Source organism: Choristoneura fumiferana, chromosome 23 (genome assembly GCF_025370935.1).
Source record: "Choristoneura fumiferana chromosome 23, NRCan_CFum_1, whole genome shotgun sequence".
In the NCBI taxonomy this organism is placed as follows: Eukaryota; Metazoa; Arthropoda; class Insecta; order Lepidoptera; family Tortricidae; genus Choristoneura; species Choristoneura fumiferana.
The window spans coordinates 17511987-17528027 of NC_133494.1; the positions used below are offsets into that span (position 1 = coordinate 17511987).

A 16041-nucleotide genomic window follows, 5' to 3' on the forward strand; every position below is an offset into this window, starting at 1 on the left:
TGGGGTCCATCTCCATGACAAATTTAATCTAAATCGGTTCAGCAGTTTAAGTATGAAAAGGCTGCAGACAGAAAGATAGTTATTTTAGCATTTATAATATTAGTACGGATTCTAAGGAAAAAGATGAATTGCTGCATCCGATCTAAAGCGGTAAAAATCAAATCAATTTCAGCCAATATTGCAGGCCAAACTTGAAATTAGACGAAGTAATCATATAAAAAAATACATTTTTAATAGTAATTTTTCTCATTGCCTAATATCCATAGTACAAGTTTGGCTTAGTTTGGAACTAGGTCAATTGGTGTCAAGTGGCCCATGACATTAATTTTATTTATTCATTTTCTTTTATTATTAGAGCATTACTCATAGTTCATAAAGCATTACTCATACTCATACTCATCAAAACACTAATAGTTTAGCTCTCCTTTAGTTAATTATAGCAGATGTTATTCTCGCGCCGTGGTCATAATGATCTCACAACACGCGAACCGTCAATCTGACGTCCTCGTCAATCCCCTAACGGCTAAAGCAACAAGCTTGTTTGTTCCTTAATCAGGGTTCAAAAAATCGGAGCTACTTTGATGGTTATAAAACTGTAGTAAAATCTACTAGCGACTCACCGCTTTCGCTTTCTCGGCTACAGGTAAAGTCTCTAAAAAAAAGAAATTTTTCATACCCATTTTTACACCAGACGGCGGGTAGTGACTTTATTTTATACCGCATAACTAACTATGTAATATCATAATGTAAAGATTTACAAGAAGCGAGGATTTATGGCACGCACGAGTTGGACTTTTTTTTTATTCGACTGGATGGCAAACGCGCAAGTGGGTCTCCTGATGGTAAGAGATCACCACTGCCCATAAACATCTGCAACGCCAGGGGTATTGCAGATGCGTTGCCAACCTAGAGGCCTAAGATGGGATTCTTCAAGTGCCAGTAATTTCACCGGCTGTCTTACTCTCCACGCCGAAACACAACAATGGAAGCGCTGCTGCTTTACGGCAGGATTAGCGAGCAAGATGGTGGTAGCAATCGGGAGACCTTGCAAAAGGTCCTACCACCTGCAAATTTTACATATCTCATCTGACTCCTCTTACGTCAAACTAGTTTTTTTTTAAACCGATTCATGCGTACCATAGCAGTTGTATTTTAAACAATAATATATTCCATCTTCTCTCGTACTACGTATTTTCAGTGCACACACGCTCCGTTCGTTTGAGTCTCAACTAATCTTGATAACCTGCCAAATGAATCAACGCCATTTCGATCAAATGCTGACTCGAACAATACCGCAACAACTACTTTGCCTTATTACAAACCCATAAGAAACAATTTCGTACGGCTGTTTTTGGTATCAATGGGGCATACAATACGAAGTACATAGTAAATTTCAATTAAGAGTGCTTCTAAAGGATATATTTTATTTAAAACCTTGATGGATTGCGAAGCTAGTAGATTTAATACGGTATTTGAATATTTTTACAAGTAAATGTTTCACGATGCGAGTTATCGATCGGAAAACAATATTTAGGCCACTTTTATTTACAGTGGTATGAACATTTGAAAATTGTCCAAGAAAATAAAACTAGCATGTGCGTCACACGCAGGTAGCTCCATACTTACTCCATAGCGAAAAGCATTAAAAAGATGCAGTTTCATGGACTTTTCCAAAAATCACCATAAATTATTTTTTACACCGAATAATCTTTTTTTTACTGAATGAAGATGTTGGATACATCTTATTGGGAGTAAAATACAGCTTTCGCCTTAAAATTATGAATTAAAACGTGTTGAATGTTTGACAGTAAATCATATTTTAATTTGACACGCGCGATATATTTTTTTCGTCACTAATAATCGTCTTTCTGGTCTTGCGCGCACGTTAAAGTATTTGTGATAAAATTGTACCTATTTTTAAACCGGCAGTGCACGGCTGGGTCACCACCCTGAGCTTATAATATTTTTAAGGTTCCCATATGGAGTACGTCGAGATAATAAAAGTGTTTGTTTTTCGACTTGAATTACGTTCTATTTGTATGCTGCATTTTAGTAAAGCTCACTGCACACTACAGGGTTTTTGGAAGCGAAGTGAAAGCAAGCGGGTTTTTAGGGTTCCGGAGCCAAAATGCAAAAAAGGAACCCCTATAGTTCGCCATGTCTGTCTGTCCGTCCGCGGTTTTGCTCAGGGACTATTAATGCTAGAAAGCTGTAATTTTGCACGGATATATATGTAAACTATGCCGACAAAATGGTACACTAAAATTTTTTTAAAAAAACTTTTTTAGGGTACCTCCCATACATGTAAAGTGGAGGTGACTTTTTTTTTCTCATCCAACCCTATAGTGTGGGGTGTCGTTGGATAGATCTTTTAAAACCATTAGGTGGTTGCTAAGACGAATTTTCGATTCAGTAATGTGTTTGCGAAATATTCAACTTTAAAGTGCAAATTTTCATTAAAATCGAGCGTTTTTCGATAATATTATTATGACATTGTCAATGTGACAGATCAAAAATGCCGTGGCTCTGATTATAAGTATGCTTAACTATTTTTGGGACATTCGCGTAAAAATTTGTACAAAGAAAGTGGCGCCTTCGTTTATTCTTTACGATGACAAATTCTAACTTTAGACAAAGAAAATATAACTGAAAATCTCCGTGACAATGAAAATCTGGCTTTAAAGTTTGGCAAGCGTTCCCAGCGCAAATATACGGTGAGTAAGAGATGCTCGCGAGTGAGATAAAACACTTTCAATAATGAACCTCATTACACTAACAAGTTGAGGCAACAAATAACAACTCAAAGACAATTTCATATATTATGGAACGCTTGTAGGATGTTTTCTAGGACATCCATCAATCAAGTAACGTTAAACTTATTTATTTATTTCAATAGGGCATATTTGGCAAAGCTCTGCGCAGGGGGCGACACTAGCGCAAACCCATGATAACGTCAGCTCTCTTTATATTTTGCCGCCATGACAGATTATGACCAAAGAGTATTAGTATATATTAGTACCTTTAGAAATCATGATATATTTATTAGTAACAAAATAACATTATATTTTACATCGATAGAGACAGCTATATTTGCAAAAAAAATCTTGAAATAATATGATACTATGGCTTTTAGGATACTCAAAAGAACTGTTTACGGTTTTGTGCTAGTGCTGCACTCTGACGGCATTAAATAGCAGTAATATTCCCAGTTTTCACAGCATGGCAGTAAAAACCAAAGCACTGTGAGACTAAGATAGAATATTGATTCTGTAATAAGACGTTACAATGAACTAAAAACAACTACTTTGCTCACCCGCGATCTTACCCCCCCCCCCCCCCATAGTTACAAGCTAAACCGTTAGCTAAAATCATGCATGATGGTTATAATATTTTTCCCAAACCCAGTGATCGGATAACCCATTTATAAGGACACCCGGTATAAACGATTACAGATTCAATCGGTAACCTTTGAAACGGTAATTTACGTCTCAGTATTTCCTCTTTATTCAAAACCTTGTAGTTAAAAAATTGTGGACACACCGCGCGTTTCGTCCGTCGATAAAAAAACCTGGACGGTTTGAGGCATATTGGTCGCGCGCTCCGGACTGGTAAGTGGAAAAGGTAAAGCTGGGAAATCAAACATTACGGAAAAATATTTTCGGTGAAAAACCAGGATCTCCTCACAGCCTTACGAGTCATAGGCGATCAAAACTAAGGCTGCGTTTTCAACAAAGATGTGCGAGGATGTGTTGCGAGTAGGGATGACACGAATGTCAATTCGCGAATGCGAATGGGGATGCGAATGTGCGAATGCGAAATTGAGGGAGAACACTAAAACTTAACTTCTAAAACAAAACTAATCAAGCAATCACAAGCCACTGTCACAAGTAAAAGTGCTTTCTATTGGTATAAATTAATCACGTAATACGGGTTGGCGCGCTTTGCGCATGCGCGAGTCGGCGTCTCGGCGGCCGCTGGCCGGCGCAGGCAAACACGTCGTTTTATGCGAATGTTGATGGAATGTTTAAAATGATGCGAATTCGAATACAAATATTCGTGACATCCCTAGTTGCGAGTAATGTTTTTAATGAACCAGAAGAAACGCTTAATTTACCTATCCTCGCACAGCACCGCTCTGCTTGAAACAATTGAGCAGAGCGAGGCTAGGTAAGTGAAGGTTTTCTATTGGTTCATGAAAAACACATTCCGCGCAAAACACCCTCGCACATCTGTGCTGGAAACGGAGCCTTATTATTAAATATTTTTCGCATATTAGTATAGTACTTTAAACTTCGCGGAACCCGACACGCACGAAAACCGGCTTTTTTGATGCACGATAAAAACAAGTATTTTTATTTTATGTGAGCTGTAAAAAAACAAGTATGAAACCGTCGACTCTACCTTTACACTAGCCTAATACGATGGCGACAACATGAGCGACTAAATCCGCGTTGGACGACCGCCAGCGCGGCTGCAAGGTCGGCTGGAGATAGGGAAATGCTGCGACACGTGTTCGGTTCCAGTGAGTGGGATATCTAGCTAATAATAGTTCCTTTCCTTTCATCGGCGGTATAGTAGTTTAACCCATGCAGAAAATTAAAAAGAAAGGCGTGACAATGAAGAAGTCTTTACCCAGCAGTGGGCTGATTTGATTGATTGACTGATTTGATTGATTGACAAAATAAACTACTCTGGATCTGTTTCTATGTCGTTAACAAATTCGCAGTTCGTTAGCAAACTTATAAATATTCTTTGAAAATAGGGCTTGTGACCTGCTTTTGAGGGAAGGCGTAAACTGTGAATTCAAGACGAAGCAGTAATAATTTAAAAATATAGATGTTCAGTCTTTTGATTACCAGTCTTCTTAGAAGACGAGTATTCTAGCGAAGCAAATCCTCAAGATAAAAATAATGTATACTCAAACAACATCCCACACCAGCGCCAGTTGGATATCCAGTTCGGCGATACATTTCCCCTGATCCAAGTCTCCTGGGGAAGCGAGTCCGCTGGGAGGCAGATCCCTGGGGAGACGGGTCTCCAGGAAGGCGTTGAAGCGAGTACTCCCGGGGAGACGTGCCCCTCGCTAAGCCGAGTCTATTGGGGAGGAAATCCCAGGGTAGGCGAGTCCCTCGACTTAAATCCGACCCATGTGAACAAACATGACGTCTATGGCGTGCATTGAGTAGACAGCAGGGTAGGCAGCAAAATACCAACTGCCTACCCTGGGACTGATCCAATGCGCGCCAATGACATAAATCAAAGGTCCTCAAGCTTACCTGAGCAACGTCTCTAAGCTGCGCTCGCTGCATGTCGAGGTCTGCGATGCGTTTGAGCGCGGCGTCCTCGGCCCGCGCCAGCGCCTCGGCCGCCTCCCACACGCCCAGCAGCTCCGCCATGCCCGCCCAGCGGGGGGACGACTCCCCCGGGGATGGGGCCTACCCAAAAACATCATTTATCAGCGACCACGTATTCCCCACTTCAAAGAAGAGCAAGGAACCGAACAAACTATTTATAGACGTAAAGGCACTTGCACGTTGACAACAAAGGGAATTATATGTCCAAAGCAATAAAGATCACACAACTTTAATGTCAGTTTAATAAAGTCGTGTATTCATAAAATTGATTGATAAATAGTTCAAAAAGATTCAGTTTTTCATGTGGTGTTTGTATCTGTTGGGCCTGTGTGACATTACAAGGTGTATGTGACATTAATGTTATGTGTCAGTTACCTCCCCCACGCGCTGGCGGTCCCGTATGGAGACGTCCTCGCTAGGCTCGCTACAGGGCGCGGAGCAGGTCTCGTGCACTCGCTCCAGCCGCCGCGTGCGCCGGTGGAGCTTCTCTTCCAGCCAACCACACTGACACACACAAACAACCGGTTAATAAAGTCATACAAATTACATATTATACTTATTATTTAAACATGAAAAAAGCCGTGGTGCCCTAGTGGTAAAATAGCAAAGATATATGCTTAGTGCGTGAAGTTCTCAATCCGCACTGGGCCCGATGGGAGCTATGGCTCCCTCTCATTCTTGGACCATGAAGGCTTCTTGGACCTATGCTAATCGTAAATTAAGTTTACATTCACGTTTAACAATAATAATAATAATAAATATCATGGGACACTTGACACCAATTGACCTAGCCCCAAACTAAGCAAAGCTTGTACTCTGGATACTAGGCAACGGATAAACATACTTATGTAGATAAATACATGCTTAAATACATATTAAACATCCAAGACCCGAGAATAAACATTCGTATTATTCATACAAATATCTGCCACGGCCGGGAATCGAACCCGGGACCTCAAGCTTCGTAGGCAGGTTCTCTAACCACTCGGCCATCCGGTCGTCAATTAGGAACTATACATAAATCTTTATGCTATTGTAAGACGGCATCACAGATATCTGTCACACAAAAAAGAGTTGTGACACAAGCCTCAATGTTACATTATTTTTTCACCACACTTTTGCTTGTATCAACATTTTGCTTGAACTGGCTCACATACAACCCCTATTTCTAAAAAAAAAAGTCACACCTGTTCCTTAATCTTCTCCAATACGTCAGCCCGATCGTCGGCTTCACTGACGGATGCGACTTCACTCATCTCTGCTCTCTCGCTCCTCAGCGATTCCAGCTCTCCTAACAGCCCTCGCATCTTGCCGTCTCGCTCGTCTATAGTCCGCCTCATCTCTTCCAACTGTTCCAGTATAACAGCTTCATGCGTGGTCTTCTGTTCAAGCTGGCTCTCTAGATTAGCTATGATGTCTCTTAGGAGGGACACTTTCTCGTTGGTAGCTTTTAGTTCTTCATCGGTAGCAGCTTTACGGGTTTCTAGTTCAGTTATTATGTTGTTCATGTCGCGAGTTTGGGCTTCTAGTTGCTCGACCTAGAGTTTGATGACCATAGTACATTTATCCAAAATTATACCGAATTAGAATATTAAAAAAGAGAAATATAGCTGGAGCTGGGAATCGAACCCAGTTCCTCATCATTTTGTGACGCGTGCTTCATCAAGCATCATAATTATATTCCAACCTGACTGTTGTCATATAAGAAATATCTCAATGTGTTCTCGAAACAGTTATTTAATACTGTTTCGCTAATTTCGTCACTGAGCGCCATCTATCTATATATCTGTACGATATAGATGAATGTTCCTATAGAACATCATCTGCTCATCTGCGACGAGAGATGGTGTTGTTTTCAATAGATAGATCATTATCAAAAACAAAAGAAATACTTTAAAAAAAAAGTTAACAGTAAAAAACAATCATAAAGTAAAATTTACCTGTTTGATATTGAGTAAAAAAAAGGTCAGGACAACAAGTATTATTAGTGAAATCCACAACCTATTAGTATTTTTAGAATTGCAAACTTAAACAAATAAGTACTCACTGTAACAACTAAACAAACTAAGAAACATAACAGAAAGTTTATGCTCTACGGTGCTAAATACAAACAAGCGGACACTTACATGTGCATTAGACTCTTGACAGTAGTGACAAGTGGAACGCAGACTTACTATCTGTAAACCCGAGCCGGTGTTAGTGCACAAACTGACTGACAACACGTTTCGTACTATTAACCTTTTAATCTCTTAATTATTCAGGACTTGTATCTCAAACTATTGGAATTAAAATTTCCTGAATCCCACACCCATAATTTGCACTATTCAACCGATTAATTGCATTTTAACTAACAAAGTCACTTTTGCGGCAAATTAAAATGGTCTAATAGTATCATGATCAAAGGCGAAAACTTCTTGTGACATAGTTTTCATATTTTGTAAAATACCAAATTGTTTTTGCTCCAAGTAAAGTTTTTTTTTTTGATAATTGCAGTAAACGAAACGTATTGTCAGTTTTTAAATATTATAAAGTGTTGTATAGTCGACCAGGCAATTGCCAATTTAATATTAACATTTTACTTTGACAGAAGATAACATTTTGAGAAAAATAAACAAGGCTCGACATTGAACCTTTGGGTCATAAAGGAATTGGGTCGACTACACATAAAGGTGCTAACAGGAATAGTGTAAAAAACATGCAATTGGGTAGTTTCAGAGTAAAAAAAAACTATTTACCTATTGCGTCAGTTGGATATCAGAAAATATCGGACATGTTTTTTTTTTCTTTTGACAAACAAAAAATTACACAGGTGAAGCGCGTCAAACCTGCGCGAGGGAGCCCGTAACTTCACTCCATGCTAAAAAGGGTCGCACGTACGCGGTACTTTAACTGGCTATATATTCATGATTTTTTTGTTCACTTTTCATGCTCGTAAAATACGTGTTTATGCTGGATCTAGGCGACATAAAATGACTTTTTATGCTCTAGTGCATAAAGTAAAATCTTCGTCTAACACCAAGGCAATCAGGTGTTAACAGCCATAAACAAAAAAGTTTCTATGTAGGTAGGTATATTATTCAAATAATTTTTAATTAATACAAAACTAAAAATCAATGAAATAAATCAATAAAACTAAATATTTATAATCATATTACCCATGCATGAAAAATAAAAATTATCTACGGTGTAAGTAAGAGAACAAGGTTTCCACTGTTGTTATTTCATCTCCTCGCAATCGAAGTGAAAAGCAGAGTGTGAAACTCGAGCATCAAACCCATTTTCCCCTCGACGTGTCTATCCACCCTCGCCATACCGGCTCGGGTGGCTATATGAACGTCTTGGGTAAAATGGCTCGTTTTATGCTCTCGTTTACAATCTACTATTGTTTGATGAGCAAAGGAAAAAATACGTGGCCAATTTTTTTTGATAATGTAACTGACAGACTAATTAGATATTTTTAGGACACTGGTCATTTAATGGTACGCTCAAGGACTTTAATTCGTGGGCCACTATAGAACCTTTTCAAAGAAAAAGTTATTACAATTCTCATTGTTAATTAATGCGATGTCACTGTGACGTTTACTGTGAAATGGTTCCATTGTGGCTCAGGAATTAAAGTCCTTGACCGTACCATTATCGATTAAAACAATAACTCCGAAACCACACTTAAGTTAAGCCCTATTCACAAAAGCTCAGAGCGCAGGCTCAGACTAAACATCATTTTTCTTTACGCTTTATGATCTTTTATGAATAAGCGGAAATCGATTGGTGCAAGACAAGAACCAAGAATTCAATCATAGTCAATAAGGGTTTCTCGATAGGCGAAATATATCGCTAGATGGCGTTTGTATCGAGACGCCCGTTTGACGTGACAGTCATGCTTGCGTTTGTTTCATTTAGTTGTTAATGTTATTAAACAAATCACACCTGGCAAAAATGACGCACCAACAAGCCTATTACAGAACTCATTCTGCTTCGAAACAAAGGTACTACCTAAAAATCGTTAATTTTTTTATGTGAACGTCAACCAAGGCTCAATTTAGTTCTTATCGATTTTGAGTAACGATGTTCTTGAATGAATTAACGATTTTTATCAACATACACCAAAATAAATATACGTATTGGTTCTGGCAGAGGGATTATTGCTAGATGGCGTTAGAATCGTGCGGTCCGTTTGAAATTTGTGTCACGTTTGGAATTAGTTTACAACCAAATTAAATTGCTAAACTCAAGCAAGACTGTAACTTCAAACGCACCTTTTATCAATGGCACCGTTCTTTACCATTTGTAAGACATAAACCAATATGATATACATCTATAAAAGCGTCAAAGAATCACATGCTAAGATTTTTGAAAGACGAAACAGACTTTCGGGAGCACCGGACGGGATTTGAACTTGTATCTCCTGGCTTAAAAAACAGAAGTGATACAGTTCCTACATCACTTCTTACGCCTTTTTTCCAATGCAATTTGGAACGCAAGTGTCGCAACGTGATGGCACCACACGTCACTATGCGATGCTTGGGAGTTCCGTTGTGGAATTTATAGAGCTCTTGACGCGGGTGATGTAGATGAGGGTTTGAAACCAGTCGGGGCACCCGAAAAAAATTGGGCATCGTAATGCTGGTAAAAACAAATAAAATCGCATGCTAAGTAAAACAGTGTCTGGCGACAGCGGCGGAGCGTGGAAGGGGCACCGCCTCGAGGTTGGCATACTTTCAACTGCATCCTTATTTAATTTTTTAATAAATTTGTTTTTTTTTTGTGTATTTTTTTATTATGTCTGCGTTAAGCTGCAGTCAGACCATGCTACGCTACTGTTGGACCCACAGAACTAATAAGAAGAAAAGAAATATCACTAAACACAAACTGAGAAGAGGCCAGTGCCCAACGGATGTATGTATACAGACTGGAATGATGATATATGATATTATTTTATGGACAGTCCTCCATCAGATCATTTCGGAACGGCCAAGGTATTCAGAAATATCGAAACATTAACTTTAACACCTTAATAATAGAGTGCATGTGTCGATATTCCTTGTCCACTCCGAAATATCTGATGGCCCTGGACAACCGTAAAATGACACTTGGGTCAATCAACTATCAAGCAACATTTCTCTTCTTCCTATATCTCTGTCTAGATAGAATCAAAAGCGGCATTATAAACACAATGCATTGTCAGACTGGGGTGTTACCTCGGTCAATATGGCGGCGTTGGTCTGCAGCCTCGCGGCGAGCCGGCCGTTTTCGTCGCGCAGCGCCTGCAGTGTTCGCGCGAACTCGTCGCGCTCGGCCTCGCGCTCGCTCGCTTGCTCCTCCACGAACGAGCGCGTCGAGCGCAGCTGCCGATTCGCCGCTTCCAACTGTGACAACAGCGGTTAACTAATGGAATGTCACACTAACGAAAAAAAAATCGGAGCAAAGCTCGGTCGCCCAGGTATTCAATTATTTATCCTGGAGAACCAACACCTCTGGAGAACGAATCAAAGTGAAAGTTTTAAAACTACAAATATAATATCCATACAATCATGCCCACGAAAGAGACAAAGCTTAGAATAATAAAAAGTTTAAGTAAAATAGCACAATAAAAAAGAATGCCCTAGAAACTAACCCTAAATAAATTAAAATTTAAAGTATTGGTACCGCCACCAGAGTTGAGGTCACGCAGACAAGAACACGCCATTCATTCATTTTATTCATTCTTCTTTCATGCAAATAGTACTTCATGTAGCTGCGTGTGTTATACTGGGTGTGGCCCGTAATATGAACAAATAATTGAAACATAGATCATACTCCTCAAACTGAACAACATACGCACCTTTAGAATGAAACCGACACAATTCGAAATACTCACATTACTAAAATAAACTTTGTATAAAACAGCACATGATTGAGTTTTATAATGAGAACACTGAGAACATATTGAATTGTGTCGGTTTCGTTCTAAATGTGCAATTAGTTCAACGACTTTTAAAACTAATTAGTTTTTTAATTTTTATTACACTTTTAAGTTTATTCGAAGAAGCAATGTAAAGCAAAATACTTGATTTTTGTAGCGTGACAGGCGACGTCAGTTGTGTTCTAGGATAGCGTACATTGATAGCAGTATTTAATTTGTATGAAAAAAGGAAATTTCAATGACTCCATTACTTTTAAAAGTCGCTGAACTAATGTTGTTTAGTGTGACGAGGACAATCTATGTTTTAAATTTTTGCTCGTATTACAGGCCACACCCGGTATTCATTTCAACTCTTGTGGCACCACCTATATCAAATGATAAATTCCATCATGCCACAATCACATTTATTTGCCACATACAATTTACCTTTTGACAGCACACCTTGTGTACTGGCGAGTCGGTCAGTCGTCTCACCTGGTATCCGCGTGGTACCAAACAAATACAGTGGTAAATAACAAGCCAAATAGCAAGTGTTTTGTGAAACATGAAAGTGATGACTACAGAGCGATTACGGCCAATGTCGGTTTTAGCACTTCCAGCGCCCTGGGCGAGATTTCCACGGCGCCCCAATATTGGGAATTTTCTAGAAGGTATAGACTTCAGGCGCCCCTTTAGCACTTCCAGCGCCCTGGGCGAGATTTCCACGGCGCCCCAATATTGGGAATTTTCTAGAAGGTATAGACTTCAGGCGCCCCTTTAAGTCCAGCGCCCTGGGCGGTCGCCCCACCGCGCCCTACCTTAAAGTCGCTACTGATTACAGCCGTGATTTGCCCTAAGGCCTCTTAAGCAGAGGACCGTGGGTTCAAAACAGAGATCGCATCTTTGAGTATTATGCAAAAGAGAATATTACTGCAATGTTTTGCCGTCAGAATGCAGCACTAGTACAAACCGTAAACAGGTCTTTGCTTTGCTTATATCTGATGACATGGGGGCCGGGGAGTTGAGATGGTGCTTACGTCAGCAATATTTATTTATTTTATTTCTTTTTATTTTTGCAAAATGTAGTAGGTTTTAATTCAACCAAATATGGCTACCCTACTTGCAACAAATTCACATGAATAAACAATAAACAAACCTGAATAAAAATATATATAACAATCTTTACGTAAGCATATGGGGGGGTAGGGTTTTGTTGACTTCCGCTGACAAGGGGGGGGGGGTTAAAAATGACTAAAATTCTACGTAATACTTGAAGGACTCCTTGTGAATGTCTTTTGAATGTCCGTTTTGTAAATGTCTTAAACTAGCAGCTGTCTACCCTGGAACTGAGCCGTTGCACGCCAATGCTTTCGGCTGATAGCCGATGAAGGACTATTAAGAACACTATGGAGGTCTGTCCTCACCTGCTGCTGCAAGTCGTCCCTCTCTCTGTGCAGCAGGTCGCGGCTGGCGCGGAGCTGGCGCGGCGAGGCGGCGCCGTCCAGCGACACGGAGCCCGAGTCGGGCGCGCGGCGCCCCGGCCCCCGCGCCGGCAGCGACAGCGGCGACTGGTGGAGCGCGCCCGTACCGTACCTGGACCACCAAGTGGATTAGGACGAATATACGGCCGTTGGAACCACCGTCATTATTCTCAACACTTTTTTTCCGATTTCTAAAGAAATTGATACAATAAGCACATTCACATCCGACGCATATTGAAGAACAGTGCTTCATCATGTCAGCCGAAAGACGTCCACTGCTGGACATAGGCCTCCCCAAGGCTCTCCACTCAGACCGGTCTTGCGCTTTCCGCGTCCACACGATCCCGCGATCCTAACCAGGTCGTCGCTCCATCTTGTCGGAGGCCTACCGACAGCTCGTCTCCCGGTCCGCAGACGACACTCGGGAACCTACTGACCCTGTCGGCCACCAATCATGCAAGCAATGTGGCCCACTCACTGCCATTCTTTCGCTCTTCGGCTATTCTAACCTAGCTATATCATCATTTCTGATACAGCAGCTGAGCAGTGCTTGGGGCAATATTAAATTAACACCAATTAATTCTAAATTACGTTAGAAAGATGTTGTGAATAATGACTGCCCGAATATTTACCCATTAATGCCTTGGCCAGGAAGCAAGCGACTGTTGTCCCGCCGAGGCGAATATAGAGAACTATAAACAAACTTTGTTGGCGCACGACCCTACGATACCAATCTACATATACAACAAATGTAAAATTTAGAATTGAAAATACAAACTGAAATATAGATGCACAGAAAAACCAGAAAAATAAGACCAGCACTGGGAATCGAACCCAGGTCCTCGGCATTCCGTGCCGCGTGCTATACCGCTACACCACTGCTAGACAACACAACTGCTGCTGCTGGATAACAGTCCAGCAGTGGTATAGCGGTTTAGCACGTGGCACGGAATGCCGAGGACCTGGGTTCGATTCCCAGTGCTTGTCTTATTTTTCTGGTTTTTCTGTGCATCTATATTTCAGTTTGTATTTTCAATTTAGGTTTTATTTAAAAGTAAAAAAAAAAAAAATACAAAAAGATTCCAAAAAACCAATCTTAAAATTTAGAACTCAACCAGAGTCCATCCTCAGAGCATCACAACTGTTCAACATGCTACTAGAGGTAAGTCTAACATTTTTGTGTGTTCCTACAGTGGTGGAGGACCTGCATAAACACACTTTTATTGCGTAGACGTAGCTAGTACAAGGTACGCAGGTGAGCAAAGTAACTGTTTGTAGTTCATAAGTAAAACTAAAACATCATCAGCTCATTTCAGCTCATTTAGACTCCAAGTGCCTGCCAAGCACCAGCAGATGTTCCTGCGCTCCGACTTCTGGTGAAGGGTGTGGTGTTCCGTCGTTTTTGGGTAGCGACGAAGACAACCTTCATAATTCCCTAATTAGTTATTTTTGTGTCTTTTTTCTGTTTTTTAAGTCTTTTTTTTTGAGGAGTATAATTTAAATTTCACAGCGCATTAGTTTTTAGCTGTAATGCTTATTTTTTTAACAAACAAGTAATTCGTAAGTCAGTGTGTACTCACCCCTCCACCACGAGGTCACCCGAGGTCATCCTATCCGGCTGCATAAGCTGCGCCACTTTCATGAGCGCCGCCTCCAAATCAGACCGCAGAATGTTCTCGCGCTGCAAACACTCAGTCATAGCTTCTTCCATGTTCTGGAATAACAAAGTCATCTACATAAACGAGCTCCTAAAACGACCATGTTATAAAGTGTCCATGGTGATAAATATTATCATTTATTCATTTAATACTTCAAGTAACTACTATTTTTAAATTAAAATTATGTATCCGAAACTTAAAATAAAAATAAAAACCTAAAATTAAAAATGGTGATTGGTTTGAATCTGGTGACAAGTCCGTTCTTTTTCTCCTTTTCTTATAAAAACCAATATCCAATGACAACAGGCATGCTAAAAAGGACCAAGGTCACTCGAAGGTAAAGAATTAATAATAAAAAAATTAACCTACACTGCATTCATTTTCTATGGGCTCTGCTAACACTGAATATTCAAAGATACCTACCAAATTTGACGATACCCTCGAATCTTGATGAAATTAAATAACACCAATGTAATAAAATTGAATATCCATATACTAATATTATAAATGCGAAAGTGTGTCTCGTGTGTTTGTATGTATGTTTGTCCGTCTTTCACGTCGAAACGGAGCGACTGATCGACTTGATTTTTGGCATAGAGATAGTTTATGGGCCAGAGAGTGACATAGGCTACTTTTTATCCAGGAAAAATGCAGTTCCCGAGGGAACAGCACGCGATACCCGAATTCCACGCGGGCGTAGCCACGGTAAAAAGCTAGCATAACATCATAAATCATAATTAATTCACAAAACGCGAAGATTTTCATAAAAAAAAAAGCAATTGGCTACGAAGCAAGGGACAAAGTGTGTGATATTATAAGTATAAGGAAACATATCAAAAAGTTGTTAAAATATAATACCTTTCTGTGCAGTTCACAGTTGTCGCAATTTCCGTGCCGAGCATCAAACTCTTCAACCAGTTCTGTGATCTGCAATTGACCAGTTGCTTCTGGCATCGGCTCTAAAAAAAAAACAAGTTATTTTTCTTTTATTATGTGGCAGAGACCATCACCTCAGCCGTCCACTCTATCCTCCTGCCTACCAAAGGTACTTTTTTGGAATATCTTTTTAAAACTTTCATATTATATTGCTTAGAGCTTAAGATGTTCAGGGAAAATAGAGGAAAATATCTCCGGCTTTTCCTACTAGTTTTTTATTCTGTACTTTACAAAAGACCTCAGTGTCCAATTATAATTATTTCTTATGTCCTTCCAAAAGGAAGGATGTAGGCACGAGGCTATTGCCAAGAAGATATAAAAGGCGTACTATAAAATGTTATTTAAGTCATTCGCCCGTATTCAACATTTTTATTTTACTTCATTTACCAGACCTACTCCAAAGTTCGAAAATCGAAGTTGGTATCGTATCTTCCCGTTTGCTCTCGTATTAAATAGTACAAGTGTCAGAGGGACCGAACGACACGAACTTCGATTTTCGAATTACGTAGTAGCCCTGCTGACTCTAAGTTTGAACATGAGTCAGTTAAACCCTAATAACTCTCGTTTTAAATCGAACTATGAAACTCTAGGCTATTTTAACTATACTAAGGGGCTGTTTCATCATCCGTAGATTAGTGTTAACTGACGGTTAAATGTGATGCCGTCTCTATTTGTTTCGTTCGAATAGACGGAGACGGCATCACATTTAACCGTCAGTTAACACTAATCAA

The 16041-nt window shown here is 39.9% G+C and overlaps 1 protein-coding gene across 8 annotated transcripts in view; it reads right to left on the reverse strand.

Moving 5' to 3' along the window:
* The window catches only part of LOC141440823 (uncharacterized), a 184823-nt gene that overhangs the window by 112275 nt on the left and 56507 nt on the right, over window positions 1-16041 (reverse strand). For 7 of the 8 annotated variants that reach the window (XM_074105383.1, XM_074105381.1, XM_074105379.1 and 4 more), the window contains 8 exons: window positions 15233-15333; window positions 14297-14430; window positions 12660-12828; window positions 10553-10720; window positions 7481-7531; window positions 6542-6892; window positions 5730-5858; window positions 5277-5435 (listed from right to left, as the gene is read on the reverse strand). In XM_074105383.1, the coding sequence (XP_073961484.1) occupies window positions 5277-5435; window positions 5730-5858; window positions 6542-6892; window positions 7481-7531; window positions 10553-10720; window positions 12660-12828; window positions 14297-14430; window positions 15233-15333 (1262 nt within the window). The remainder of the gene's footprint in view (window positions 1-5276; window positions 5436-5729; window positions 5859-6541; window positions 6893-7480; window positions 7532-10552; window positions 10721-12659; window positions 12829-14296; window positions 14431-15232; window positions 15334-16041) is intronic. The other variant, XM_074105380.1, reaches the window with a different exon arrangement.